At 55.0% G+C, this 25559-nt stretch overlaps 1 protein-coding gene across 5 annotated transcripts; it reads left to right on the top strand.

Moving 5' to 3' along the window:
* Window positions 1-495: 495 nt before the first annotated feature.
* Window positions 496-25377, top strand: LOC123597152 (solute carrier family 2, facilitated glucose transporter member 5). Of its 5 annotated transcripts, none has more exons than XM_045475568.1 (13): window positions 496-608; window positions 5046-5130; window positions 12589-12687; window positions 13213-13373; window positions 15801-15925; window positions 19789-19941; window positions 22101-22226; window positions 22320-22507; window positions 22601-22711; window positions 23169-23270; window positions 23863-23938; window positions 24413-24540; window positions 24646-25377. In XM_045475568.1, the coding sequence occupies exons 2-13, from the start codon at window positions 5101-5103 to the stop codon at window positions 24847-24849; spliced, it is 1503 nt and encodes a 500-aa protein (XP_045331524.1). In that variant the 5' UTR covers window positions 496-608; window positions 5046-5100; the 3' UTR covers window positions 24850-25377. The 5 variants fall into 5 exon arrangements, with proteins under 5 accessions (XP_045331524.1, XP_045331525.1, XP_045331523.1 ...); XM_045475567.1 differs by lacking the exon at window positions 496-608 and adding an exon at window positions 4929-4949; XM_045475569.1 differs by lacking the exons at window positions 496-608; window positions 22101-22226 and adding an exon at window positions 4928-4949.
* The last annotated feature ends 182 nt before the right edge of the window (window positions 25378-25559 follow it).

The raw sequence follows: 25559 nt of genomic DNA, 5'->3' as shown, positions 1-25559 counted from the left end.
CATGCTCTACCAACGGAGCCAGCCAGGCATCGGGATCTCGATGATCACAGCTTTGGATTAGCTGGCATCTGAGATGAAAATTCAGAGATGGAGTGTTGTTGTTGTTTTAAGTTTATTTATTTATTTTGAGAGCGAGAGAGTGTGAGCAGGGGAGGGGCAGAGAGAGAGGATCCCAAGCAGGCTCTGCGTTGTCAGCACAGAGCCTGATGGGGGTGAGGGGGGGTGCAGGGGGGGCTCGATCCCATGACCCCAGGATCAAGGCCTGAGCAAGACCAAGAGTCAACCGACGGAGGTGCCCTGGGGGGAAGGAATGGTGGGCAGCCTCTATTCAGCGAGCATTTGAGAACTCCTCAAGACCATCAGGCCGGAGATAGGAGATCGGAACAGACCCTCCCTTCTGCGAATTCCTTCTATAGCTTTTCTTCTTGTTCCTGGTGGACGGGACAGGATCGGCTGATCCCTGCACTGGGGACGACCAAATACCAGCGAGCAGACCTCCCTGCAGCCTGTCACCAGCCCCGGAGGAAAAGCAGAAGGCAAGGACTCAAGGGTGGGGAGTCACGGCAGGTGCCCAGTGCTGTCTGAAGTTGGCCGAGTGGCCTCACGAGGTAAGAGCCCCGGGGACGCCCCGTGCAAGGCCAGAGGGTGACTCTGCCCTGGCCGGATGCGGGAAGCCTCCGGGCTGGTTATCGGAAGAGCAGTGCTTCTCTGACGTTCTGGAGGGCAGAACCACCTGGGACTCTGGGGTGGGGCCTGAGAGCCCGCAGGTGTGGCCGCCCCCTGCCCATAAACCAGCAAAGCCTGGAGGAGACGGGTTCCGGGGGCTTCGAGAGCGGGGGCTGGGGGTCGCGCGGTTGGACTGCGAGGGGACCTCGAGTGGCCGGGCACCCCCTGTAGGGCTGCTGGCTTCCATAACGTGTGCCTCAGGATCCCAGGTGGGAGCTGCAAAGTGCATTATCTGGCCCTGGGGGGTCACGTGGTGTGAGATCCCATGGAGGTGCTGTAAGTGTCCAAACGGAGGGGACTGGACGGGGTGGGGGTGGGGGGTGTTGATTTATAGCCTTTGCCGATGCCTGCGATGCTCCCACCAAAGCCGATCTCAAACTCTGGAGGGGGAAATGAGCTGGGGTGGGGGGGGCAGGGAAAGTGGTGATATCACAGCGCACTTCCTGATTCCACAGAGCTCTTCCCTTCCTACTGCCTTGGAGTTTACGATTCTACAAGTTGTTGATAACGATGCTGACACAAAATAATTGCCCTACGGCCCCCAAACAAATGCTGGCAGGGGGGAGGTTCCCTGACTTCCTTCCCTCCCTAGAAGCCACTTTAGATCCATTTGCAAATTCCTTTCAACATGCCTGGTCTATAAATGTGTCTGCTTTTCTGGATCCTCTTTTTTTTTTTTTTTTTTTAATTTTTTTTTTCAACGTTTATTTATTTTTTTTGGGACAGAGAGAGACAGAGCATGAACGGGGGAAGGGCAGAGAGAGAGGGAGACACAGAATCGGAAACAGGCTCCAGGCTCTGAGCCATCAGCCCAGAGCCTGATGCGGGGCTCGAACTCACGGACCGCGAGATCGTGACCTGGCTGAAGTCGGACGCTTAACCGACTGCGCCACCCAGGCGCCCCAGTGGATCCTCTTAAGAACCAGTTATAACCTCTGCCTGGGCCCCTGAGTTCAAATATTGAACACGTGTTTATTTTTTTTTGTCTGTACAGGAGTCGTAGGTTTTTACTTTTTCTTGGGAAAATTATCCTTTAACCTTATTAACATGAGGTCACTAAACGGTAGCTGTTAGATCATTAGAGGATATTTCAGTATTCCCTTTTATTAAAGTGAAATTTACATAACAAAATTAACCTCTTATTTATTTACCTTTTTAATATTTATTTTTGAGAGGGCCTGTGCATAAGCCGGGGAGGGGCAGAGAGAGGGACAGAGAGTCCCAAGTAGGCTCAGATATAAATTAACATTAAAACAAATTTTTTTTAAATGTTTATTTATTTTTGACAGAGAGAGAGAGAGACAGAACACGAGCTGGGGAGGGGCAGAGAGAGAGGGAGACACAGAATCCGAAGCAGGCTCCGGGCTCCGAGCTGTCAGCACAGAGCCTGACGCGGGGCTCGAACTCACAGACCGCGAGATCGTGACCTGAGCCGAAATCAAGAGTCAGAATGTGTAACCTACGGAGCCACACAGGTGCCCCCCAAATGGACCTTTTTAAAGTGCACGATTCAGTGGCACTTAGTGCATTCACAGTGTTGTATCCCCACGACTCCAGCTGGGTCTGAAACATTTTAATCCCCACCCCCAAAGGAGATCCCACCCCCATTAAGCCGTCCTTCTCCATTTCCCTCTCCCCCCAGCCCCTGGCAACCACCCACCTGCTTTCTGTCTCTAGGGACTTACCTAGTCGGGGCTTCTCCGATAAGCAGAATTGTTTTTGTTTTTTTTTTTTTCTTTTTTTAATTTTTTTTTTTCAACGTTTATTTATTTTTGGGACAGAGAGAGAGCATGAACGGGGGAGGGGCAGAGAGAGAGGGAGACACAGAATCGGAAACAGGCTCCAGGCTCTGAGCCATCAGCCCAGAGCCTGACGCGGGGCTCGAACTCACGGACCGCGAGATCGTGACCTGGCTGAAGTCGGACGCTTAACCGACTGCGCCACCCAGGCGCCCCTTAACATTTACGTTTTATGTGAGTAAGAATAATTTGGGAACTGAGATCTGAGGCCCGAATCCTTGACGAGTACTTTCTGCATCGCGAGAGGTCAGAGGAGACCTAATAATAATATATACACATTGTTTCTTGAGAAAGAGGAAAATTGGCTTTGGGTCCTTCTCTCCCTCAATGATAAAATCCTAATAAATTTCCCTGTGACGAACCAACCTTTAGGGACGATGGGGGAGAGAGTCAGAGGCCCCACCAGTACCCACTATGGCCCTGCAACTGTCCCCTTTCCCTTAAAAATGTGATTCCTTAGCTCTCCTTCGAGGTAGTTTCAAAACACGTATTTTCTGGGAAATACCTATACACGATGGATTAATCAGTGTTGCTCATTACTGTCATTTTAAACCCATGGCGAAAATAGGCTTCAAGTGGCAGGTTCCTCTCCTGGTCCCAGACCGGGGCTGGGCAGGGGGAGTGAGGCTCCCCACCCCCACCCAGAGTTCAGAAAACCACAAAGACCACTTGCAGGGCGGGGAGTTCAGGCCACACACCCCAAGTCAGCCTGAGGCAGGGGGGGTCTGCCTCTGACCCCTGGGCCAGTCCCCTGTCTGAGTGCCCAGATCCTGGGAGCCCAGGACCCCTCTATGGCGGGCGGGGGGCGGGGGGGAACGAGACAGCCACCAGAGGTCCCAGGCTGCTGGGCCCAGGGCGGGGAAGGACCACTCAGAGACACAGCACCTGCCTGGAGCCTTCGAGGCCAAGGGGGGTCTGGGTGGAGGGTGGCCTGACCACTTGCCCCTCCGCGGGCCATGCTGGGGCGTTGGTGACACTCAGCTGTGCCCACAAAACCTGGGGACCCGCAGGACCCAGGCTCGACCTGGGCAGGTCAAGGAGCCGCTCAAGGACCTCTGTGCCACCGCTGCTCAGCGCGCAGGAGGGCAAGGGGCGGCTGGGCCTCACCGGGAGCCAGGACTGCAAACTGCGGCCGTTTCTTTCTTTGCACAACTTGCGTCCTTCCTCCTCTTTCCCCCCACCTAAAGTGCATTTTCTCTGGAGAATTTTCCAAAAGTCTTTGAAATGACTGGAAACCTCTGGTCTTGCCAAACCTTCTTTGGAAACCGTGGCTATGATCCAGAAAGAAAGGACAGGACGTGAAATTGTGGGGGAAGAAATGGCCAATCCTCCCTTGTGAGGGGGGCTTAGGGACCCCCCCCAACCCACACACACGGAGGCCCCTCCAGTCACCCCCACCCCCCCACAGTCTCCTGCATGCAGGAGCCCTGGTCACAATTCCCAAGTTTGCTACTGATGCAGGAACAGTGCCCAACACACAGAGGTCTCCCGGTTGCCTTGATTTCTGCACCAGGGGAAGGAATGGCCGAATTCACTGCATTTGTCCCACAGCAGATAAAACGGGGAATGTATCTTGCAAACATGAAAGCCTGCGGGCCACGTGGGACTCAGCTCCGGATCTTGGCCCCTTGTCCTGGTGCGCTGCACGGAAGCTGCACCCGTGCTGAGCACGGGGTCTGGCCTCGGCCTCGGTCACGCATGGAGAGCCCACAGCAGCAGCTGTGACTCACTTTCCCTGCCCCGTAGACAAAGGCATCCGGACTATCTACTGCCTTTAGAGCAGTAATGATTATCCACCCTTCGCATCATACACACTCGGTTCCTGACAAAGGAACCGAAACTCTCCGAGCCAGCGTGGCCTGGGTATCCGAGCGGGAGCTGACTCTCTCGGAGAGATTTGCGGCAGGCTTCCTTTCAGGGACCGCTTCTGAGAAACGTCCGGTGACCCGATCTCTTGCCCTGGCGGGACCGGGAGTGGCGTGGGGCCGGTGGCTTTCCGTGTGCTTGTGACAGAAATAACCCTGCCGGCCTCGCATCACGAGCCTCCTGGTGGAGACTTGCGCGGTGAGGAAGGGAAGACTGTGCCTGCCGTCGGGGGGGGGCGGGGGCGGGGGGCGCCCTCTTGCTGAGCTAAACCCCAGACGTTGAATTTAGAAAGAAGGGGGGGGCGCCTGGGTGGCGCAGTCGGTTAAGCGTCCGACTTCAGCCAGGTCACGATCTCGCGGTCCGTGAGTTTGAGCCCCGCGTCGGGCTCTGGGCTGATGGCTCAGAGCCTGGAGCCTGTTTCCGATTCTGTGTCTCCCTCTCTCTCTGCCCCTCCCCCGTTCATGCTCTGTCTCTCTCTGTCCCCAAAATAAATAAACGTTGAAAAAAAAAAAATTAGAAAGAAGGGGAAGGAAGACACGCGTCGGGACGCCTGAAAGGGTTAGTCTGTGTTGGGCCGGCTGTAAAAAAAAAAACAGGCTATTGGCTGTGGCTTGGCGGCCAAAGTACAGCCAGAATGTTTCTGTCTCCATTCAGAGCACTTGTTAGTCTGGCGGAAAGGAAGGAAACGGCAAGCCTCACTTTCAGGGCCATGGAGCAGGTTCTGGCCAAGAAGGAAGGGGTAAGTGGGCCTCCCGGGGAAGGAGCTTAGAACAGTCCGCTCAGCGTTGCTGGAGGGGTGGGGGGGGGGGTGGACCGTTGGAGGGAACCTGCCCCTCAGAGTTCACTTGCATAGGGACTAGCGGCCAGCTTTAGAGACATTTCAGTTTAGAGATTGGGGATCGTTCTACTGGAACAGCTTGGAAAAGCCCCGTCACCAAATGGAAGGGACGCAAAGAGTTAATTTGTCCCAACTGCCTTACCCTTAAAAGTTGGAGGTGAAGGGATTCTGAAGCCAGCAGCAAAAGCCCTTGTACATGGTTTGTGGCTTTTTTTTTTTTTTAACGTTTATTTATTTTTGAGACAGCGCGCGAGCAGGGGAGGGGCAGAGAGAGAGGGAAACACTGAATCCGAAGCAGGCTCCAGGCTCTGAGCTGTCCGCACAGAGCCCCACGCGAGGCTCGAACCCGAGAACTGCGAGATCGTGACCTGAGCTGGTCAGAGGCTTGACCGACTGAGCCACCCAGGCGGCCCTGTTTTTGGGTTTCTTTTGATTTGGGCTGCAGAAGGTTTTCACTGGGCTTTTCAGCAAGTTGCACGGCTGGGCCAGCGTGGGAAGAAGGTGGGCTCGGAAAAGACCGTGCAAGACCCGAATCGAATTCAAATCTGCAGTGGAGATTCCCTTGTTTCAGAGACAGATTTTTCTGGACCTCGTCCCCCCCTCCCCCCCCCCCCCCCGCACTGCCCCACTCCCTCGATTGACGAAAATGCATAACGCCAGAAAGATAATAGGAATGTATTATGAATGCTTTGAAAGGATTTGTGTCTTATTCATCACAGCAGCATTTGCTTGTATTTATGGAGGCAGAGGCACATATTTGTGCAAGTTATTATTTAATCCGTCCTGGACGGAAGACCGTGTCCACAGGCAGGACAGGAGCACGCCCTGAGGCTTGTGGGTTCCGAGCGTGTTTGGGAGATGGTTTCATTCCTGTTCCATCCTATCCTAGCTGTGGGAACTTGGGCAAGTTATTTCACTGTTCCGTGCCTCAGTGTTCTCATCTGCGAAATGGGGATAATAACCATACCACCTCATGGGGCTGCGGGAACAGTGAGATGGGGTAATGCATGTAAATTACCCGGCCCATAGTGATTCCCCCATAAATGTTATTGCTTTCGATCAGCCTTTCGAGCAGGGCACTAATGACATTTGACGCCGGATGATTCTGTGCTACGGGGGACGGGCCTGCGTAAGGCAGGACTTTCAGCAGCATCCCTGGTCTCCACTCATTAGAAGCTAGGAGTGCTCTTGTCCCGTGAGAGCGAGAGCTTTCGAGGTTACTGAGCGCCTTCGCATGGACCTTGGTGGACTCTCACGACAACTAAGAAAGTGTTAGACCTCTCCAGCGCGGTGCCCCTCTATTTTATAGGAAAGGGGCTATGAGGGAACACGGCCGGAGGGGCTTGGGAGTCAGGAGAGACCCTGGTGTGATCTGTGACCTCTCCGCAAAGAGAGGTGCGCTGCCTGGCGGTCCCCCGACGTGAGGCTGCAGAAAAACAGAAATGCCCCTGCCTCGTGGGCCCTGAAAAGCAGCAATCAATCCATCTTGAAAGGAAATGGTTAAAACGGTCACACGCAAAAGGTCTGGGCTGAGTGTAGCCACCTGCCCCCTGGGAGGAAGGAAGCCCCTCCAGTGCCAGGCAGGATGAAAGTGTCCCCTTCCCGGCTGCCTGACGGCAGACCTGCCCCTTTGGACAAAAGCCAGCACGCGTGCTGGGTTTCCTGAGAATCCTGATGGCTGCTTGCAAGAACCCGCAGATCTTTAAGTGAAGTCCAGGGGGGATTCAGGAGCCCAGGGAAGCCTGCAGAAAGCTGGCGCTGTGCGGGCTGGGCTGGGGGGCGGGGGGCAGGGTACAGCTTTCTGTACCCTCCCCCCCCCCCCCATTGGCTGTGTGACCATGACCTCAGTGGCCTTTGGGTTCCTCATATGTAAAGAGAAAAAAACCAGAATCTGACCAATGTGCATCAAGGACTTTCTGCGCAGAAAAAGTACTCTTGGCCTGGAGGGGGGAACAAAAAAATATGCCAAGTGTTTTAGAAACGGAAAACGTGTCCTTTCTTTTTTTTTTTTTTTAAAGTTTATTTATTTATTTAATTTATTTTAATAGTTTAAAAATATTTTTAATGTTATTTTTGATAGAGAGAGAGAGAGAGAGGATCCAAAGCAGGCTCCATGTAGACAGCAGAGAGCCTGACGTGGGGCTCGAACTCACGGACCGTGAGATCGTGACCTGAGCCGAAGTCGGAAGCTTAACTGACTGAGCCACCCAAGTGCCCGAAGTTTATTTATCTATTTTTGAGAGAGACAGAGCAAGCTCATGTGGGAGAGGGGCTGAGAGAGACAGAGAGAGAGAGACAGAGGGAGAGAATCCCAAGCAAGCTCCATGCTGTAAGCACAGAGCCCAATGTTGGGCTCGAACTCACCATCCATGAGACCATGACCCGAGCTGATCTCGAGTCAGACACCTAACTGACTGAACTTCCCAGGCGCCCCGTAAACACATCCTTGTGGGCGTGTGCCTCCATCAACAACACATCTAGCATCATAGTAACTTCCCTCTGGTTCTACCAGTGTTCGTAATAATGATAGCAAACCTGTGGGTAGCACTTTCTACAAGCCAGGCGAGGCTCCAAGTGGTTTTCTTAGAACTCATTTTCTTAGAACTCCTTCATTCTTCACCTCGGTCCTATGAGGGAAGGAGTATCACCGTCCCCATTTTACAGGTGAAGGAGCTGAGACACAGAAGTTCAGTGACCGGCCCGAGGCCACACGGCCAGCCGCAGGAGCACAGGACCTGAGGATCCCAGGCTCTCGGGCTGCCCCCACTGTGCTCTAAACCACCACAGCCACGGGACAAGGCACCTCTCCTCTGTCCCCTCACCACCGAAGCCCCACTTTCTTTTTGAACTTTGGGATCAGGAGTGTGAGAAAGTGGCTCAAAGAGTTAATAATTCACAGGAGCTAACTTTTCTGGAGATGCTTGCGTTCTAACAGAGATTACTGAATGGATCTTGGAAGCAAATCCCCAAGGGACCCCGTTTGGGCAGGGCTCCCTTTCTCAGTGGCCTTGAATGACACTGTGCCCCGGGAGGACCGGCCTTGAAGGTGGCTATTTTGCTAAGTCTCAGAAAGGTACTCAGCATTATGGAACAGGAAGCCGGCTCACTATGGGCGTGAGGAATGTGGGATTTCTCCAGAAAGCAGAGCTGAGTCATGGCTCCCCTTGGCCTCTGAGGAGACCCCCCCCCCCAACCCCCCAGCTCATGTCTGAAGGCCACCGGGCCATGCGTCATTTTTACAGGCTGCTGGGGGACCTGGAATCCTTTGCTCTCCCTCATGCCCTAATCTAACCCAGTGCGAAGTCTTTTTTTTTTTTTCCCTCCCTCCTGGAAAGTAAAAAAGAAGAAAGAAAGCTTAAACCCTGGCTTTCTTTTCCACGCCTTTTTAAATATAGTCCCTTTGCTGAGACTAGGGAGGGGGCGCTGTGTTTTTTTTCTTTGTAGAGCTCACTACAGTTACACTTAGTATGGTAAAGTTACGGTTCATTTGAATTATTCAATTATTATGTACTTTTGTATTTTTTTTTCCTTTTTAGAAAAGTTTATTTGTTTTTTTTTTTTTTTTTTTTTTTTATTTGTTTATTTTTGAGAGAGAGAGAGAATGAATGCCAGTGCGGCAGGGGTGGAGAAAGGGAGACAGAAAGAGCATCCCAATCAGGTTCTGCACCCACTCGTGCAAAGCCCCCTGTGGGGCTCAATCCCATGAACCATGAGACCATGACCTGTGCTGAAACTAAGTGTTGGACACGTGGGACGCCCGGGTGGCTCAGTCGGTTGAGCGTCTGACTTCGGCTCAGGTCATGATCTTGCAGTTGAGTTCAAGCCCCACGTCGGGCTCTGTGCTGACAGCTCAGAGCCTGGAGCCTGCTTTGGATTCTGTGGCTCCCTCTCTCTCTGTCCCTTCCCTGCTCACGCTCTCTCTCTCTCTCTCTCTCTCTCAAAAATAAAGAAAGATTAAAAATTATTTTTTAAAAAGAGTCGGACACTTAACCAAATGAGCCACTCGGGCACCCCAGTTTATTTTATTTATTTAAAAATTTTTTTATTTTAACTTTTTTTTAATGTTTATTTCTCTTTGAGAGAGAAAGAGAGAGAGAGCGCATGCGTGTGCGCTAGTGGGAGAGGGGCAGAGAGAGAGGGAGACACAGAATCCGAAGCAGGCTCTGGGCTCTGAGCCATCAGCACAGAGCCCTATGCAGGGCTCGACCTCACAAACCATGAGATCATGACCTGAGCTGAAGTCGGACGCTTTACCGAGTCACCCAGGCGCCCCAATTTTTTTATTTTAGAGAGAGTGAGAGCAGAGGAGAGGGGCAGAGGGAGAGAGAATCTTAAGCAGACTACACTTCAGCACAGAGCCCGACGTGGGGCTCGATCCCACAACCGTGGGATCATGGCCTGAGCCTAAATCGAGAGTCAGCCACTCAACCCACTGAGCCACCTGGGTGCCCCTATTGTGTATTTTTTTAAACGTCTGCCTTCCGCATTGGACCCCGGTGTTGGAGGGCAGCTGATCTGCTCACCAGACCGGCGTGGCACCCGGGCTACGGTCATCTGTCAACCACTTTGTTTAATGAACGAAGGCATTCGGGCCGGCAAGGTCATTGAGAACCTCCCGGAATGGCTTTGCTGTTTCCGCAGAGGGGACCCCTGACCCGTACGGGTCTGTAGAATGTGGCCGCGTCTTGAACTCGAGGAGGAGGATGGACCTTAGATGTTAAACGGTAGGCTCTGTGCTTAGAGATTCTATCTGCGACCCGCGTTCCTCCTGGTCACGTTCACTGGGACCCCACGGAGGCAGTCGGGCCGCGGACTGTCCACGGTGCCTGCCAGCATCCCCCATTCTGGGGCACCGGCCAGCCCCCCCCAGCAGCGCTTGGCCAAGGACTCCAGACCGTAGGACCCATCGAGGTGGGAAGTGGCCGAGAGTTGCACTTGGCAGAATGAGGGAAGCCTGTTGTGTTTCTAGTTAATCGTTTACCTGGAAGAGAATTAAAGAGGAAAACTGTGTATCAATTTTCTCCTTCCTGTCTGGATGCTCCACATGTTGAAGGGAGTGCGTCTCCGGTGGGGGGTTGTGCGCATGGATGTGCCTACTTGCGCACCCCCTGCCTTTAGAAATCACCGGACAGCGCGGCAGAAGCCCTGGAGCCCGCTTTCTCTCCTGGGTGCCATCGCCCCCACTTTTGTCACCTGCGCCCCACGCCGGCTCCGGGGGATGGTGGGGACTAAGGGAGACTGGAAACCAGAGCCCAAGGCTCTTACCTGGCTTACCAGAAACTTTCTGCTGAATTAACCATCTTTTAAAATGTTTATTAGAGAGTGCGAGTGAGCAGGGGAGGGGGCAGAGAGAGAGGGAGAGAGAGAGAGAATCCCACACAGGCTCCGCGCTGTCAGACCTCAATCCCACAGTCCCTGAGACCCCGGCCTGAGCCAAAATCGAGTCAGGTGCTTAACGGACTGAGCCACCCAGGCGCTCCTGAATTAGCCATCCGTCAATCCATTTGGTGGGGGGGAGGAGGAGGGTGAGGTTTCATTTATTGGGGGCTCCTGCTGTGCAGAGGGCTAACCAGCTCGTGCTCCCCAGAGCACCACAACAAGGCAGGAATGACCACCTGCTCTCTGCCTGCCCTGGTCCTCACTTACCCCTCTGCAGAGCTGGTAGCCTCTTTGGATTAGGCGGGGGTGGGGGCACCCAGAGGAAGACCTGAGGCCCTGTCCCGCCGGTGGGGGGGGAGGGCACGTGTCCCCTGGACTGGGCCTCCGTGGGAATACGTGCGTGAAGGTGCTTCAGCGGCGGCCTCCGAGAGCCCCATCCAGGCCCCAGTCCGCGGATTCACCTCCACGGCTAATCGCTCTCGTAATTACACCTTGCGACGGCTCTGAGGGAGTGTTCTGACCCTCCTTTGGAAGATGAGGACACCGAAGCCTGTAGCAATGAAGCTAGAAAGTGGCAGTGCACACGTGCGAGATGAAACCTGTAGATTCCAAGAGAAAAGCTTTTTTCACTTCGATTTTTCTCCGGCTTTCCGTGACTTTGCTAACGACCTTCCTCTGGTCGTCGAAAAGATTGCCTTCGGTGCGTCCTCAGTTTCCTCGTGGGTGAAAGGGGGATGTTAGCACAGCATGCATGTGTGTGAGAGGCCCCAGAAATCTGTATTTAAATGTTTTCCCCGGGCGCCTGGGTGGCTCAGTCGGTTAAGCATCAACCATCGATTTCAGCTCAGGTCTCTCACCCTTTTGTGACCTCGAACCCCACGTCGGGCTCTGTGCTGACAGAGCCTGCTTGGGATTCTCTCTCTCTCTCTCCCTCTGTCTCTCTCAAAATAAATAAATAAACTTAAAAAAATATATATTTTCTCACCCTGCCCTTCATCTGTCACAGCAAAAGTCCAAAGGCTAAAGGAAGTTAATCAGAGGCCCTAAATAAACGAGGAAAACTTTCCCATTCTGGGGCACCCGGGTGGCTCAGTCGGGTAAGCGTCCGAATTCAGCTCAGGTCATGATCTCTCGGTTCATGAGTTCAAAGCCCCGTGTCGGACTCTGTGCTGACAGCCTGGAGCCTCTTTCAGATTCTAGGTCTCCCTCTCTCCGCCCCTCCCCCACTCATCCCTTTGTCTCTCTCTCTCTCTCTCTCTTTCAAAAGTAAATAAGCATTACAAAATTTTTTTTCCCCATTCTCTCCTCTCCGATTTTTAGGGGACTTTGTGTTGAAGGCAGTACTGAGTGCATTTGCTACGGTCAGCAAATACAGCCACACGTCAGGAATGTTAAGGAAACAATTCGGACATTACAGTGTTGGAGGAAAGGACCCTTCCGGGTCTTTCTGACCTAGCGATTCTCATCCCCCCATCCCCTTCCGGCCAATCAGTGGGACATGTATAGTGCCTGGAGAACTCTGGGTTGTCGCAGGCAGGGGAGGGATGGCCATATAGGACAGCCCCCCAGGGCAAAGAATTAACTGGCCCTCAGTGTTGGGATTGAGGGAATCTTTTTTTTTTTTTTTTTAAGGTTATTTATTTATTTTGAGAGAGAGAGAGAGAAAGCACTGGCAGGGGAGAGGCAGAGAGAGCGAGAATCCCAAGCAGGCCCCGCACCGTCAGCGCAGAGCCCGACGCGGGGCCCGAACTCACATGAGCCCGAGCCGAAGTCAGACCCTTAACCAACTGAGCCTCCCAGGAACCCGGAGGGAAGCTTTCCTGCCAGGTTAGATGGTAGAGAGTAGGCACAGGGCGCCCTCGAAAGACTAAGGATCTTCGGATTCTCTCCCGTCCTTCTAGAAGACTTCAGGGTAAAGTAGGGGTTCTCATGAACCGCAGCGGCTTTCTGCGACCTAAGTCAGGATCTCTCCTCCCGCAGAGGCTGACGCTTGTGCTTGGCCTGGCAACGCTGATCGCTGCCTTTGGGTCCTCCTTCCAGTATGGGTACAACGTGGCCGCCATTAACTCCCCTGCCCAGGTAGGTCGTTGGGGTGCGTGAGACACGCCCCCACCCCCTGTAAACGGGAGGGGGTTTTGGAGCAGCCACCAAGGTGGCAGTGAGTGCACACTGGTGCACACAGTGGGTCTTCAGGTAACAGGGACGCACGGCCCAGGGCCTTGGGGATGAACCCGGCCCCGGCCTCGGCTTCTCATGGAGCGCCAGGCCTGGCTGGGTGCCCCGGGGTTGGCCTCGGGGGTGCGGCTGGGGGCTCTGGTCGTCTGCGGCCTCGTGCTCCCCAGACGAGTCTGGAGGGTCAGGGGTCATGCAAAGGACCGGAGGACTGGAGTTCACAACATCCTGGGCCGCGGGCACATCGGAGGCCCGGACAGCCCTCCCCGCGGGCGCCCCTGCTGATTGCTTGGTCCCGACTCCCTTTCTTCCCCCGACTGGTGTTGGCGTCTTGGGCCCCGGTCCTCCAGCGGGCGGCCTGACCGCGTAGGCGCTTCCGTCTGCGAAGCCGGGTCCAGGTACACGGGCGCTCTGCTCTGCTTTGTGCTGCAGTTCATGAAAACGTTTTACAACAAGACCTACTATGAGCGGAACAATGGCTACATGGACAAGTTTGCCTTGACGTTGCTGTGGTCTGTTTCCGTGTCCATGTTTCCCTTCGGAGGCTTCGTCGGGTCCCTCATGGTCGGCCCCCTGGTGAATAACTTTGGCAGGTAAGGAAAGGTGCGTTTCCAACTCCTGTAGCTCCCAGACCCCATCGGTTTAAAACGGAGGCCTCAAGCTGAAATCGTCCGTTTGTAAAATTAGGTACTAACCGCTGTGATGATTGCTGATGTCTCATATGGTCTTAGGAAGACCAGATGTTGACCTGGGGACGCAGCAGGGTCTCGGGGCGACAAGTGGGAGCGATGGGTGTCAGAATCCGGGGCAGACCCTTACCAGAAACCAAAGACAAGTTCTGCCCTCTCCGTTGGTTTTTTGTTTTTGCCTTTATTTTATTTTTTTTTTAAGATTTTTTAAAGTTGATTTATTTACTTTGAAAGAGAGGGTGTACGTGAGTGGGAGCGGAGGAAGGGCAGAGAGAGAGAGAGAGGGAGAGAGTATCCCAAGCAGGCTCCGTGCCGTCAGCACGGACGCGGGGCTCGAACTCACAGATCGTGAGATCGTGACCTGAGCCAAAACCAAGAGTCAGATGCTTACCGACTGAGCCACCCAGGCATCCCCCCCCCCTCGCCTTTTTTATTTGCCTTTAGAAGAGTCAAACACCAGATAATATGGCCAAGGTGTCAATCCTGACGTAGATCATAAGTGTTCTTAAGCCCTGCCTCCCAAACTAACACACACTCACTACTCTGTTCTTTCAGCTCGGGGTCAAGTAATAGGCAAAACTGGGTCCAAATTAAATGCCTGCAAAACCCTGAAATGGCTGAGATTAATGTGAGGCACTCGACTGTGAAATCCTGTAGACCCAGGACACCTCTCACCGTGAGTGTTCTGGATGCCAAGGGCTGAGCTTGTATCTTTGCCCCCAGTTCCAGAAACATTAGAGATTCTCGTTCCATAGTTGATTCCAAAAAAGGTCCTTAAGACATCACACCCCCTTGTGTAAATTCCACGGGCGTGAGAGAGAGGCCTTGTTATGAACAGTATTAAAGAGCTCCTCCCCACCAGCCCTTTCCCTGGGCAGATGAGCGCATAGACGCCGGCCGGGTAAGATCTCTTCTCGCCACAGATCTTGCTAGGTCGAGAATCAAGGCCAGAACCCACTGCCTTCTCCAGTATTTTGCAAAAAGAGTCTGAAACTAGCAACATCCAACCTCTGGTTTGGGAATCTAAGATCCTAAGGCCTTCCTGGAAGGTTGGCGTTGAACTCAACAGTTCTCCCTAGGGGCCCCGGGGACCAGGACATCCAATGAGGTCACAGATCTGCAGGACAAGTCTCCTCCGAGTGAAGGACTTACCGTTTTGGTCCACGGAGGCAACGGACAGTCACTTGTCCAGCTTTCTGCTTTGGAATGTGATAAGTTTTTGGGGCGCCTGGGGGGCTCAGTCAGTTGAGCATCTGACTTGGGCTCAGGTCATGACCTCTTGGTTCGTGAGTTCGAGCCCCGCGTCGGGCTCTGGGCTGACAGCTCGGAGCCTGGCGCCTGCTTCGGATTCTGTGCCTCCCTCTCTCTCTGCCCCTCCCCTGCTCACACTCTATCTCTCTAAAAAATAAACATTAAAAAAAAAAAAAAAAAAGAATGTGATGAATGTGGTTTTCTGAAGAATCTGTTCCTGAAATAACCGTAGCAACTAACAGTTGACTGATGGGTTGACTTTAGGGTTATTAATTCCCCTAATCCCTACAAAAGCCCCATCATCTCCTTTTTCAAAATGAGAAAACAAGGCACAGAGAGATGCTGTCACTTACCCAAGATTATACAGCTGGGAGGAAATTTCACCCCCTGCGTGGCCCGAGTAACTGTTATTTCAGGCAAGTGTCTTCATCTGTTGCTTTATTTTTAATCATATCCATAGTATCTTTTTCACACGAGATGTTTAAACGTTCGAGTGGTCAGATTTAACTCTCGGTTATGGTTCTTGGCTTTTGCGCCTGAAGACGGCCTTCCCTACCTGGAGTCCCACGGAGAGCCTTCTATAGTTCTAGAAATAATGTTACAATTCTGTGTTTCCCAGGGAGATCTGGCGTTTTATCTGGTGTGGCCTTTTAACATTGAAAGATTCGCATATATGCTGTTGAATTTGATCTGCTACTGTTTCGTTCAGGACTTCTCCCTCTATGTGGTCTAAGTGGGGTTGGCCTATGAGATCCTTCTAATGTCACCCCCTGATCTGGGCCGCAGGATTACACTAAAATCCTGCGAGCGTATGGTTTCCGGAACCCGTCAGGGTATCGTAGCAGGCGGCCCTCGTCCTCTGCTCCCCACCGCTGACGTGCTCTGCACTGTGGTCATTGCCGTTGGCTCCCACAGAGAATGTTCCCGCCGCAGGCTGTGCACTTGACCTCCATCGGTCTCCAGCACAGCGTCAAACAGCAGCAAAGGCCGCTGCTGTAGCCGGGCAGACCCTTGGCGAACATCTGCGAAGACGACAGCTGAACCCTTAACCCAAACTAACTGAGATTTCGTCCTCGGCAGGAAAGGGACCTTACTCTTCAACAACATCTTTTCCATAGTGCCCGCCGTCTTAATGGGGTGCAGCAAGGTCGCCGGGTCTTTCGAGATGATCATTTTGTCCAGACTTTTGGTGGGAATATGTGCAGGTAAATGGTGCTACGTGCGACGCCTCTGTCATTCAGGATAATCGAGGAGGAGGGGGAGGCAGGGGCAGACGCCAGGGTCTGGATCGTTCTGGAACCGCTGAAGCACATAGACACGAGCTGTTCCTCTGTCCCGACACTTCTCAGATGCAGTCAAGGGACCGAGCTTCGCTGTGATGCTTCCTGCAAAGAGAGCTGTTCTGTGAAAGACAGAAATCCAGAGTCCTGTTCTCAAGGGCACTTTCCTTTCCTTTCCTTTCCTTTCTTTTCCTTTCCTTTCCTTATCTCCGTGTTTTCCAAGCTATAGGTGGGGCCAGTGAGTGGGTGGTGCCCCTGATTAGTGAGCAGCTTTTCCTTTTCTTTTTCTCTTTTTAAGTTTATATATTTATTTGGGGGAGGGGGAGGGGCTCCTGCCCGAAGCGGGGCTCGAACTCACGAACCGTGAGATCATAACCTGGGCCGAAACCATGAGTCAGATGCTTGACGGACGGAGCCACCCAGGTGCCCCGGCATTTTCTTTTTCTAGGCAGAGTGTAGACTGTGTCGTGTGCAGTAGGGGTCAGGGCGGTCTTCTGAAACTTGTTTCGGTGACTTATCCGTATACGTGGGTGAGAACCAGGTTGCAACGTTAAACGTGTCTCCCCATTTTTACCGTGGGTCGTGGTCAAAAACGCATGAGAAACAATCTATTGTAGGAATCCCTCCGCCCAAGAAGAGTTAATGATAGCAACCTGTCACCTTCTAGAGGGAACGTGAAGTTTGCAGAAGGATTTTTAAGGGTTCTTTTCACCTATTCCTCCAGGGTCCACCTGCTGAAGAGGGTAACACTCACTCGCCTGAGGTCTCTGGTCTCGTAACCCCCGGAGCTGCTTTGCAAACCCTCCAGAGCTATGGCCCCCCGGGCCGCGCTCTGGTGGTCGTAGAAAACTCCCCCGTGATTCCTTCCGACTGAAAAGATGTGGTTAAAGCCACGCCTGTGGCCTTCCCCTGACGTGGCATTCTTTTGTAGATTGTGTTTCTCAGGGCTGGAGGGGGCAAGCGGGACACCCGCCCTCGGGGCCGTGCACCTTCAGGGTGGGCGCCCCCAAAAGGCTGCATCCTGGGCGCCTCGTCAAGCAACCCTGCACTCGGCCCTGGCATTGGCAACCAACTCTCGTTTTCTGCTTCCAAACACAGGGATGGGGTGAGCGGATGATTTGGCCTGATGTCCGCAAACCCCTCAGCTGGCCCTCCTGGGCGGTGGGGGAGAGGGCGAGGAGCCCGGTGTCGGGGGAAATGGCAAGGAATTGCGAGGCTGGGGGACAGAAGAGGAAATCAGCCTCCCTGAAGAGAGAAGAGGTCATGTCCCGGAGGGAATGATGGGCCCCATGGCAAGCGTCACCCTACTGCTTTCCCTGAGAGCGCCTGGACGGGTCTCTGCCGCCTTGGTCTGGCCCTGCTCCCGCCTCCCGCCTCCCCCTGCAGCGGGGCTCCGCTAATAAAGAAGAGACGATTCCGGGGCGCCTGGCTGGCTCAGTTGTTCAGCGTCCAACTCTTGACTTCGGCTCACGATCGTGGTCATGATCTCACGGTTCGTGAGTTTGAGCCCTAGCGTCAGGGTCTGCACTGTCAGCAGAGGCTGCCTGGGATTCCCTCTCTCTCACGCTCTCAAAATTAACACATTTAAAAAAAGGAAAGAAAGAAAAAACAAACGATTCCTGGAAGTCACCGGCAGTGGACAGGTGCAGGCAGGCACTTTTCTCTTGACCGTCCAGCACTCCAGAGCTGGTTCCCACAGGGAGATATTAGGCTCCAATAGTTAACAAATCACCAAAACCCCAACCTTTACTCTTTTTTTTTTTTTTTAATTTTTTTTCCCAACGTTTATTTATTTTTGGGACAGAGAGAGACAGAGCATGAATGGGGGAGGGGCAGAGAGAGAGGGAGACACAGAATCGGAAACAGGCTCCAGGCTCTGAGCCATCAGCCCAGAGCCCGACGCGGGGCTCGAACTCACGGACCGCGAGATCGTGACCTGGCTGAAGTCGGACGCTTAACCGACTGCGCCACCCAGGCGCCCCTCCAACCTTTACTCTTAAACAAGCATTACTTCTAAGTCCGTGGTTCTCAAATTTTTGGCCTCAGGATCTTTTTTTTTCTTTTCTTTTCTTTCTTTTCTTTTCTTTTTTCTTTTCTTTTCTTTCTCTTCTTTCTTTCTTTCTTTCTTTCTTTCTCTTTCCCTCCCCCTCCCTCTCTTTCTCTTAGGTGTTTTTATTATAGCACAGGGACAGGGCCCATGGGCAGAAAGAGTTGCTGCCTCAGGACCTTTTTACACTCTTAAAATTAGTGAGGGCCCCGAAGAGCTTTTGCTCGTGTGGGTTGTATTGGCCAATATCTACCATTTACAAATTGCAGCCAAGAACTGTTCATTTAATTCATCTAAACGGCAACAATAAGCCCGTCACACGTCTCTGTGAAAATAGGCGTATATTCTGAAACAAAGAGTTTCAGCGAGAAGGGTGGCGTTGCTTCACGGGTTTGCAAATGCCTTTAATGTCCCGCCTCATAGAAGACGGCTGGCTTCTCAGACCTGCTTCTGTGTTCTGCTGGCCGTGACCTCACACGGCGGGAAGCCTCTGGAACACTGCACCGTGTGCGCACTATACGGGGCAGTATCTCAGGATTGTTGGAAGACGGTTTTGACCTCACAGGCCCCCTGAAAAGGTGTCGGGAGTTTCCTAGGTCCTCAGATCCCCCTTGGAGAAGCGACGGAGTCATAATCCATTTGCAATGAATTCTTGCGCGTGGTTCCCGAGAAATTCTGGGCGGTGTGTGAGTCGGCAGCTGCTGCTCAGACACCCTAAAAAATAAGGGAGCAGCTGGTCCCCCAAAGGGGGTGGGGCGAGAAGGGGGGCGCAGGAACAGACGTGAGCAGGACTTGAGACACAGTTCATTGGCTTTTAGTCAACTTGTGTGGCCAGAAGACCAACTGCTTTCATGGAAGGAATTTCAAATGTAAAAGCTGCTTTCTCTGACTCCAGCGGCTGGGGTTGCCCGGTGGAGTTTGTTTGTCTGTTTATTTATTTATGAGAGAGGGCCTGAGGGGCCAGCGAGGGGCAGAGAGAGAGAGAGGGAGAAAGAGAGAATCCCACGCAGGCTCCGAGCTGTCAGCACAGAGCCCCCTGTGGGGCTCGAACCCACGAGCCGTGAGACCATGACCCGAGCCGAAGTCAGATGTTTAACCGACTGAGCCACGCAGGCGCCCCACCAGTGGAGCCACTTTTAAGACAGGTTAGAGATTGCTTCCCACCGGCAGGAAGGGGACCCCATCTCTCACAAACCTTCTGAGGTTTGCCTTTTCAAGTTTGTCCCTGGTCAAGTGAAAAAGAACTTGCCGCTGAGAAGCGTCCCCCGCCCCCTGACCCCTGAGTGGTGACCATGCAGCCTGCCCCTCAAGGGCCCCTGCTTCTTCCCAGCCCTGTGGGCACTAGGCCTGCGGGGTCTCCCCCCACCTCTCCCATCAGACTTCTAAGGGCTGATATTGCTGTGACAACTGGAAAGAATTGGTGAACGGCGAGCCTCTTTTAAAACACTAAGCAGAGGGGCGCCTGGGTGGCTCCGTCGGTTGAGCGTCCGACTTCAGCCCGGGTCACGATCTCGCGGTCTGTGAGTTCGAGCCCCGCGTCAGGCTCTGGGCTGACGGCTCAGAGCCTGGAGCCTGCTTCCGATTCTGTGCCTCCTTCTCTCTCTCTCTCTGTCCCTCCCCTGCTCATGCTCAGAAACAAACATCAAAAAAAAAAAAAAAAAAAAATGAATGTGTTTGAAGACAGAGCCTGTCCCGGTCAGACTAATGTTTCCTGATGGTGTTTTCACTTCAATCCTGCCAGGTCTGTCTTCCAATGTTGTCCCCATGTACCTGGGAGAGCTGGCCCCTAAAAACCTGAGGGGGGGCCTCGGGGTGGTGCCTCAGCTCTTCATCACCATCGGCATCCTCGTGGCTCAGATCTTCGGCCTTCGGAGCCTCCTCGCGAACGAAGAAGGTAAGCTCAAGATGCCTCTGGACCACAGCCCTCTTTCTGCCTGGACGTTTCTGTGGGTTGTTCTTTCCTCTCCACTCGTGTCCGGGCAAGTGTCCTTGCCTCGCTGCCCTGGCCCCATGGTGCTGGTGTGGTATTTGCACAGAACAGGCCCCGAACAAGGTGGCGGGGCCCACGTGGCTGATATTTTCCAGTCCCTCCTAGGACACAGAGGAGGGGGCTTTAGCGTGAACAGGAAGTGTCATTGTCTGACTTTCCCTTGGCTTGCGTGGTGGCCAAGCGAGGGGCCCGGGGCATGGTAATGACCACCGCCAGTGTGCTTGAGGCCTCACTCGAGCCTCCCAGCAGGCTGCTGCCTGGTTGGGAGGGTGGGGGGTCCTGTGCCGGTCCTACTCTGTAGACCAGGAAAGAGGGAGCCCCCCAAGGGTAAAATGGTGAGTCTCAGGGCCGGTACCCCTTCCAGACCCTGACTCTGGAGCCTCCCCACTTTCCTCGGGAGCCCGGGCCCAGCACACCATAAGTGCACGGTGACTGGTAACTGTCACTGCTTCTGCATGACCTCCCCCTTCTGGTCTCGCAATCCCCATTAATGGTAACACCAGCCAAAACATACAAAGTGCTTACGGTGGGCCAGGCACCAAGTCTTTAGATTAAGTCCATTTAATCCTCCAAATAGTCCTGTAAGGCAGGTATTATCATTATACCCATTTTCCAGATGCAGAACCTGAGGCATAGAGAGGTTGGACACCAGGTCCAAGGTCTCATTAGGACACAAATCCAGGTGGCTTGGGCCGGGCTCCACATGAAACGACCACTGTCTTCCTTCCAATCACCCTCGTAAGGAGCGGGGACCAGGGCAGGGGCTAAGTTCCTGTCTCTCAGTGATGTCACCTATACACCCGCAGGACCCAGGGCAGCCTCAGAGCCCCGGTGTCGGTGAAGTGCTCTCTGGTGTGCCCAGAGAGGGGGGCCTCAGAGCGGGCCCGACGGAGGGAGTAGGACCAGCCTTCCAGACGTGGGCAGACGGGGCACACCTGTGGAATCTCCCTGCCACGTTCGGGGAACCGCAAATGTGTGGATTTCATTTGTCCCTCCATCCTTTACGGAAACCATTTTGTCGTCGGTGTCCTTCCTCTGGACACAGGGTGGAGGGCGGGGCTTGGCCTTATTCTCCAGCTCAACTCCTGGCGCGTGCATACTACTGGATGCTCAGAGAACAAGGAAGGAAGGAAGCCCACAAGAGAACGTTGGCACAGGAGGCAGGCGGTCACGGAGCAGAGGTTGAGAACGGGTGTCCCGGTCTTCTCGGAAAGCAGATGGAAACAGGGTCCGGGATTAGCCGGGCCCTGGATTTGGAGTCAAGGGAGGGGAGGCGATCAAGAAAAAGAGGGTCCAGCCGGCAGAGCGGTGGGCAGGGCAGAAGTTGAACTCATCGCATGGCGTGTGTTCTTAGGGGGAAGCGTCAGAGGCCGAAACAAGACCTGGAAAAGATGATGTCTACACAGGAGGCTGTTCTTTGTTTATTCCTCTCCCACATCAGGAGTGAGACCCCCTGGGGGTGACGGGGCCATCGCCTTAGGTCGGAGCCCACGCCTGTATTACACTGGGTTAAGAGTCCGCAGGGGAAGGGGGAGGCCTGCTGCGGCCCTCAACCCTGGCCTTCCCACCCCCACAGGGGGCCGCCGTGCTGACATTTACCATCATCGCATCCTTGCACCGCCCCCGCCCCCCATGTTTTTTTTTTTTTTTTTTTTAACCACCTTTTGCAAAGATAGAGCTAATTTTGCGCTCCTGGACTTCATCCAGTTGGACCCCATTGCGTAGATCGCTGCATCGGACACTGAGTTTCGGGGATGGGCTCCCGCCGTGGTTTGTACAGACTTCTATCGTATGGCTACGCCGTGGCTTCTGTGGCCCCTCTGTGCTGTGGACGTGGCATTGCTTGCGGCTTCCGTGTCTGTGACCAGTGCTGCTCCGACCCTGATGGACCAGGCGTCCTGGTGGCCCCGCATATTCAGGGCGCTGTGTCAGAGCACGGGACGGTGTGGGGTGTCGTCAGCTCTGTGTCGAGTCAGGGGACAGGGTGGCCGGCCGGGCTCCGGGGCGGGAGGGGCTGGGGAGGGGCGAAGGCAGCTCTCACCTGGGCACTGGCCTCCTTGCAGGCTGGCCGATCCTCCTCGGGGTGACCGGGGTCCCCGCGGCTCTCCAGCTCCTACTGTTACCCTTTTTCCCCGAGAGCCCCCGGTACCTGCTGATTCAGAAGAAGGACGAGGTAGCTGCCCAAACCGGTAAGGCCCCACCGTGCAGGGGGCGGAGGCCGCGGCGTCTCTGCTCCGGGAAGTTGGGGTCCCCTGAGCCCGCCCCCTGCTCCCCTCCCTTAGCGCTGAAGAGGCTGCGTGGCTGGGACGACGTGAACCCCGAGATGGAGGAGATCCGGCAGGAGGACGAGGCCGAGAGGGCCGTGGGCTTCGTCTCCGTGCTGAAGATGTTCCGCACGAGGTCCCTGCGGTGGCAGGTCATCTCCGTCATCGTCCTCATGGGCGGCCAGCAGCTGTCGGGGGTGAACGCGGTACGGGGGCTGGGGGGGGGGGGGCTGGGCGGGACGCTGACGTCATCACAGGGGGCCCCGAGCACCCCGCCAGCCTCTGGGGGTGCCTTTCAGATCTACTACTACGCGGACCAGATCTACCTGAGCGCGGGGGTGAAGGAGAATGACGTCCAGTACGTGACAGTGGGCACCGGGGCCGTCAACGTGCTGATGACCGTCTGTGCCGTGAGTCCCCGACAGCCACCAAGGACGAGGGCATCTTGAGTGTGTGTGTGTTGGGTGGGGGGGGGGGGGGTCCTAGCTGAGGAAAGAGCCAGATCTGAGGTGGTGACGTGCCTCTTGGTCTCCTCATCTCCGGGCCACTTGTCAGATGACAGCCTGTCTCTTGGGGTGGGGGGGGGCAGCCTGTGCCAGCCCCCAAGATGGAGACCCCCTGCCCTCCACTCTGGAAGCTTCCGCCGTGTGAGGTGGCTCTTCCCCAATCTGTCCCATGTGTGGTTACTACCTGTGCCCTGCTGGGGGGCAGACACACGGGCAGGCGGGCACACAGCTGCCCCTTCGGAAGGGGGGTTTGGGAGACAGGCGGAGGACTTCCTGCGCAGGCGGCCTTAGCAGGGGTGCGGCCTCCTGTCTAGTGGGGCTGCTGAGCCTCCCTGCTTGCCCTCCGCCCCCTCCCCTGCAGGTGTTCGTGGTGGAGCTCTTGGGGCGAAGGTTCCTGCTCCTTCTGGGTTTCTCCGTCTGCTTCACGGCCTGTTGCGTGCTGACGGCGGCCCTGGCCTTGCAGGTGAGGGGGGTGGGGGGGTGTGGTGGCGGCTGGAGCGCCCTGTCCGTCCGCTGAGCCCTCACTCTCATGGTAAGGAAAGTGACCAACATGATCTTTTCGCAACTACGATGAATCAGACGCCTGGGGACCATCGGCCCCCTGGGGCCCCCTGGGAGCCTCCACGTCTAAGTAGCCCACTGCCGGGGCGCCTGGGTGGCTCAGTCGGTTGGGTGTCCGACTTCGGCTCGGGTCGTGATCTTGCCGTCTATGGGTTCGAGCCCCGCGTCAGGCTCTGTGCTGACAGCTCGGAGCCTGGAGCCTGCTTCGGAGTCTGTGTCTGTCTCTTTCTCTCTGCTCCTACCCCGCTCATGCTCTGTCTCTCTCTCTCTCTCTCTCTCTCAAAAATGAATAAATGTTAAAAAAAAAAAAAAAAAGATTTTAAGTAGCCCGCTGCCCACTTTCGGCCGATTTCCCAGAGGCATCCGGGTGGCACGGCCTGCTGGGGAGCCAGATGCCCTCCTTGCCCAGCCCGGCCACAGCCCCTGGGGACCAAGATGCCCCACCCAGGTCGTCTCTGCCCTGCCAGGTGTGATCCAATGTCTTCTCCCCACAGGACACAATATCCTGGATGCCTTACGTCAGCATCGCCTGCATCATCGCCTACGTCGTGGGACACGCCCTTGGGCCCAGTATGTTCCCTAGAGCTGGCTCTCCCTGGTTTTGTCTCCTCCTTTCCTGAACCAGAAACTTCTGGCTTGGGTCCCCTGGAGAGGCTCCTTGGAGGCCTCATGCAGCCCCAGAATGGCTTCTCCCCTGCCTTCCTGTCGCGCAGGGGTTTGCTCAGAGGGTTATTAGAGTGACCGCACTAAGGCGGCCTTCGCCGTGTGGGTTGAAACAGGCTACCCTGTGGGATTGGCGTAGAGAGCCTTGCGGTGGTCCCAGGCCCCTTTTAGGGACATCACAGGATGTCACCTGCGGTGCCATATTCTTGCTGTTGGCCTTCTCGTGCTGCTTCTCCGCCAGCCCGGGAGTCCCGGAGACACCCCGCTCCTCGGGCCGGATGCCTCGGGCGCCCCGCGCACGGCAGGGCCTCCGGAGCCCTTGGCGGGCTTGCCTGCTTCCAGAGGAGACAGCTCCTCCTCCTTCCCCCTCTGCCCCCCAAGGCCCCGTCCCCGCGGTGCTCATCACGGAGACCTTCCTGCAGTCCTCCCGGCCGGCCGCCTTCATGGTGGGGGGCAGCGTGCACTGGCTCTCCAACTTCACGGTGGGCTTGATCTTCCCGTTCGTCCAAGTGAGTGCCAGCCGCCCCGCCTCCCCCCTGCCCCCTGCACAAAATCCTCACGCGGTTAAGGGAGAAGCCTCTGGAGAAGGTGAGCCCCACTTGCCCTTCCCACAGGTGGGCCTCGGAGCCTACAGCTTTGTCATTTTCGGCGTGATCTGTCTTCTCACGACCATCTACACCTTTCTGGTGGTCCCCGAGACCAAGGCCAAGACCTTCATAGAGATCAACCAGATTTTCACCAAGATGAATAAGGTGTCAGAGGTGCACCCGGAAAAAGAGGAACTGGAGGAATTTCCACCCTCTACTCCGGGGCAGTAACTCGAGGGAAGGAGCCTGCTGAGCGCGTCTGCGCCGGCTTCCCTCCCGGGCTTCTGTCCCCGCCAATAGCCGTGAACGTGCGGGACTAGGCGCCGTCCGGGGTGGAATGCACCGGGGCTGTGCCGTCTGTCTCCAGATGACCGCCGCCGACCCCGAGTCACGGGGAGCAGGCGCCCCTCGCCGCGCTGGGCTAGCCGTCGGGTCCTGATAACGTCGGCTCTCACGACAAAAATCATTAGTGTGGTGGCGGGATGGAAAGAATCACATCTGGCCAGAGAAACACCTCTTCTGAAATCCATGGGTCTTCTGGGGACCAGAGGCCTGCGTTCAGGGGAATTCTTCCTCTTGCCCGATCCGTCTCCAGAAACGCCAGTCCTGGCAAGTGTGATGTCTGAGAAGCTGCGAAGCAGGTCCCTATGGAGACTTCAGTGGAGTCGGAGCTTGTGAATTCCGGATTATATTGCCGAAGGGCAGTGAATGGCATTGCCTCTGAATGCTCAATAAAACACGTATGATCCCTTTTACCAAGACATGCTTCCTTCCTGTGAGCGGGTGGAAGAAGGCAGTGGGAGGGGTGTGGCGGGGAGTGAGGGGGTCCCTGCTCCTCTGAGCAGTTCGATCTTGCTGGAGCGTCAGCCCCTTGAGAGCATGAGTTTGGCCTCTTTTGCTTATCCCGGAATCCCGCTGCCTGGACCCGGCCTGGCGTCCAG

The sequence above is a fragment of the Leopardus geoffroyi genome, chromosome C1 (genome assembly GCF_018350155.1).
Source record: "Leopardus geoffroyi isolate Oge1 chromosome C1, O.geoffroyi_Oge1_pat1.0, whole genome shotgun sequence".
NCBI lineage: Eukaryota > Metazoa > Chordata > Mammalia > Carnivora > Felidae > Leopardus > Leopardus geoffroyi.
Note: the sequence above shows the minus strand (reverse complement) of the source record. Positions and strands in the feature narration are given on the sequence as shown.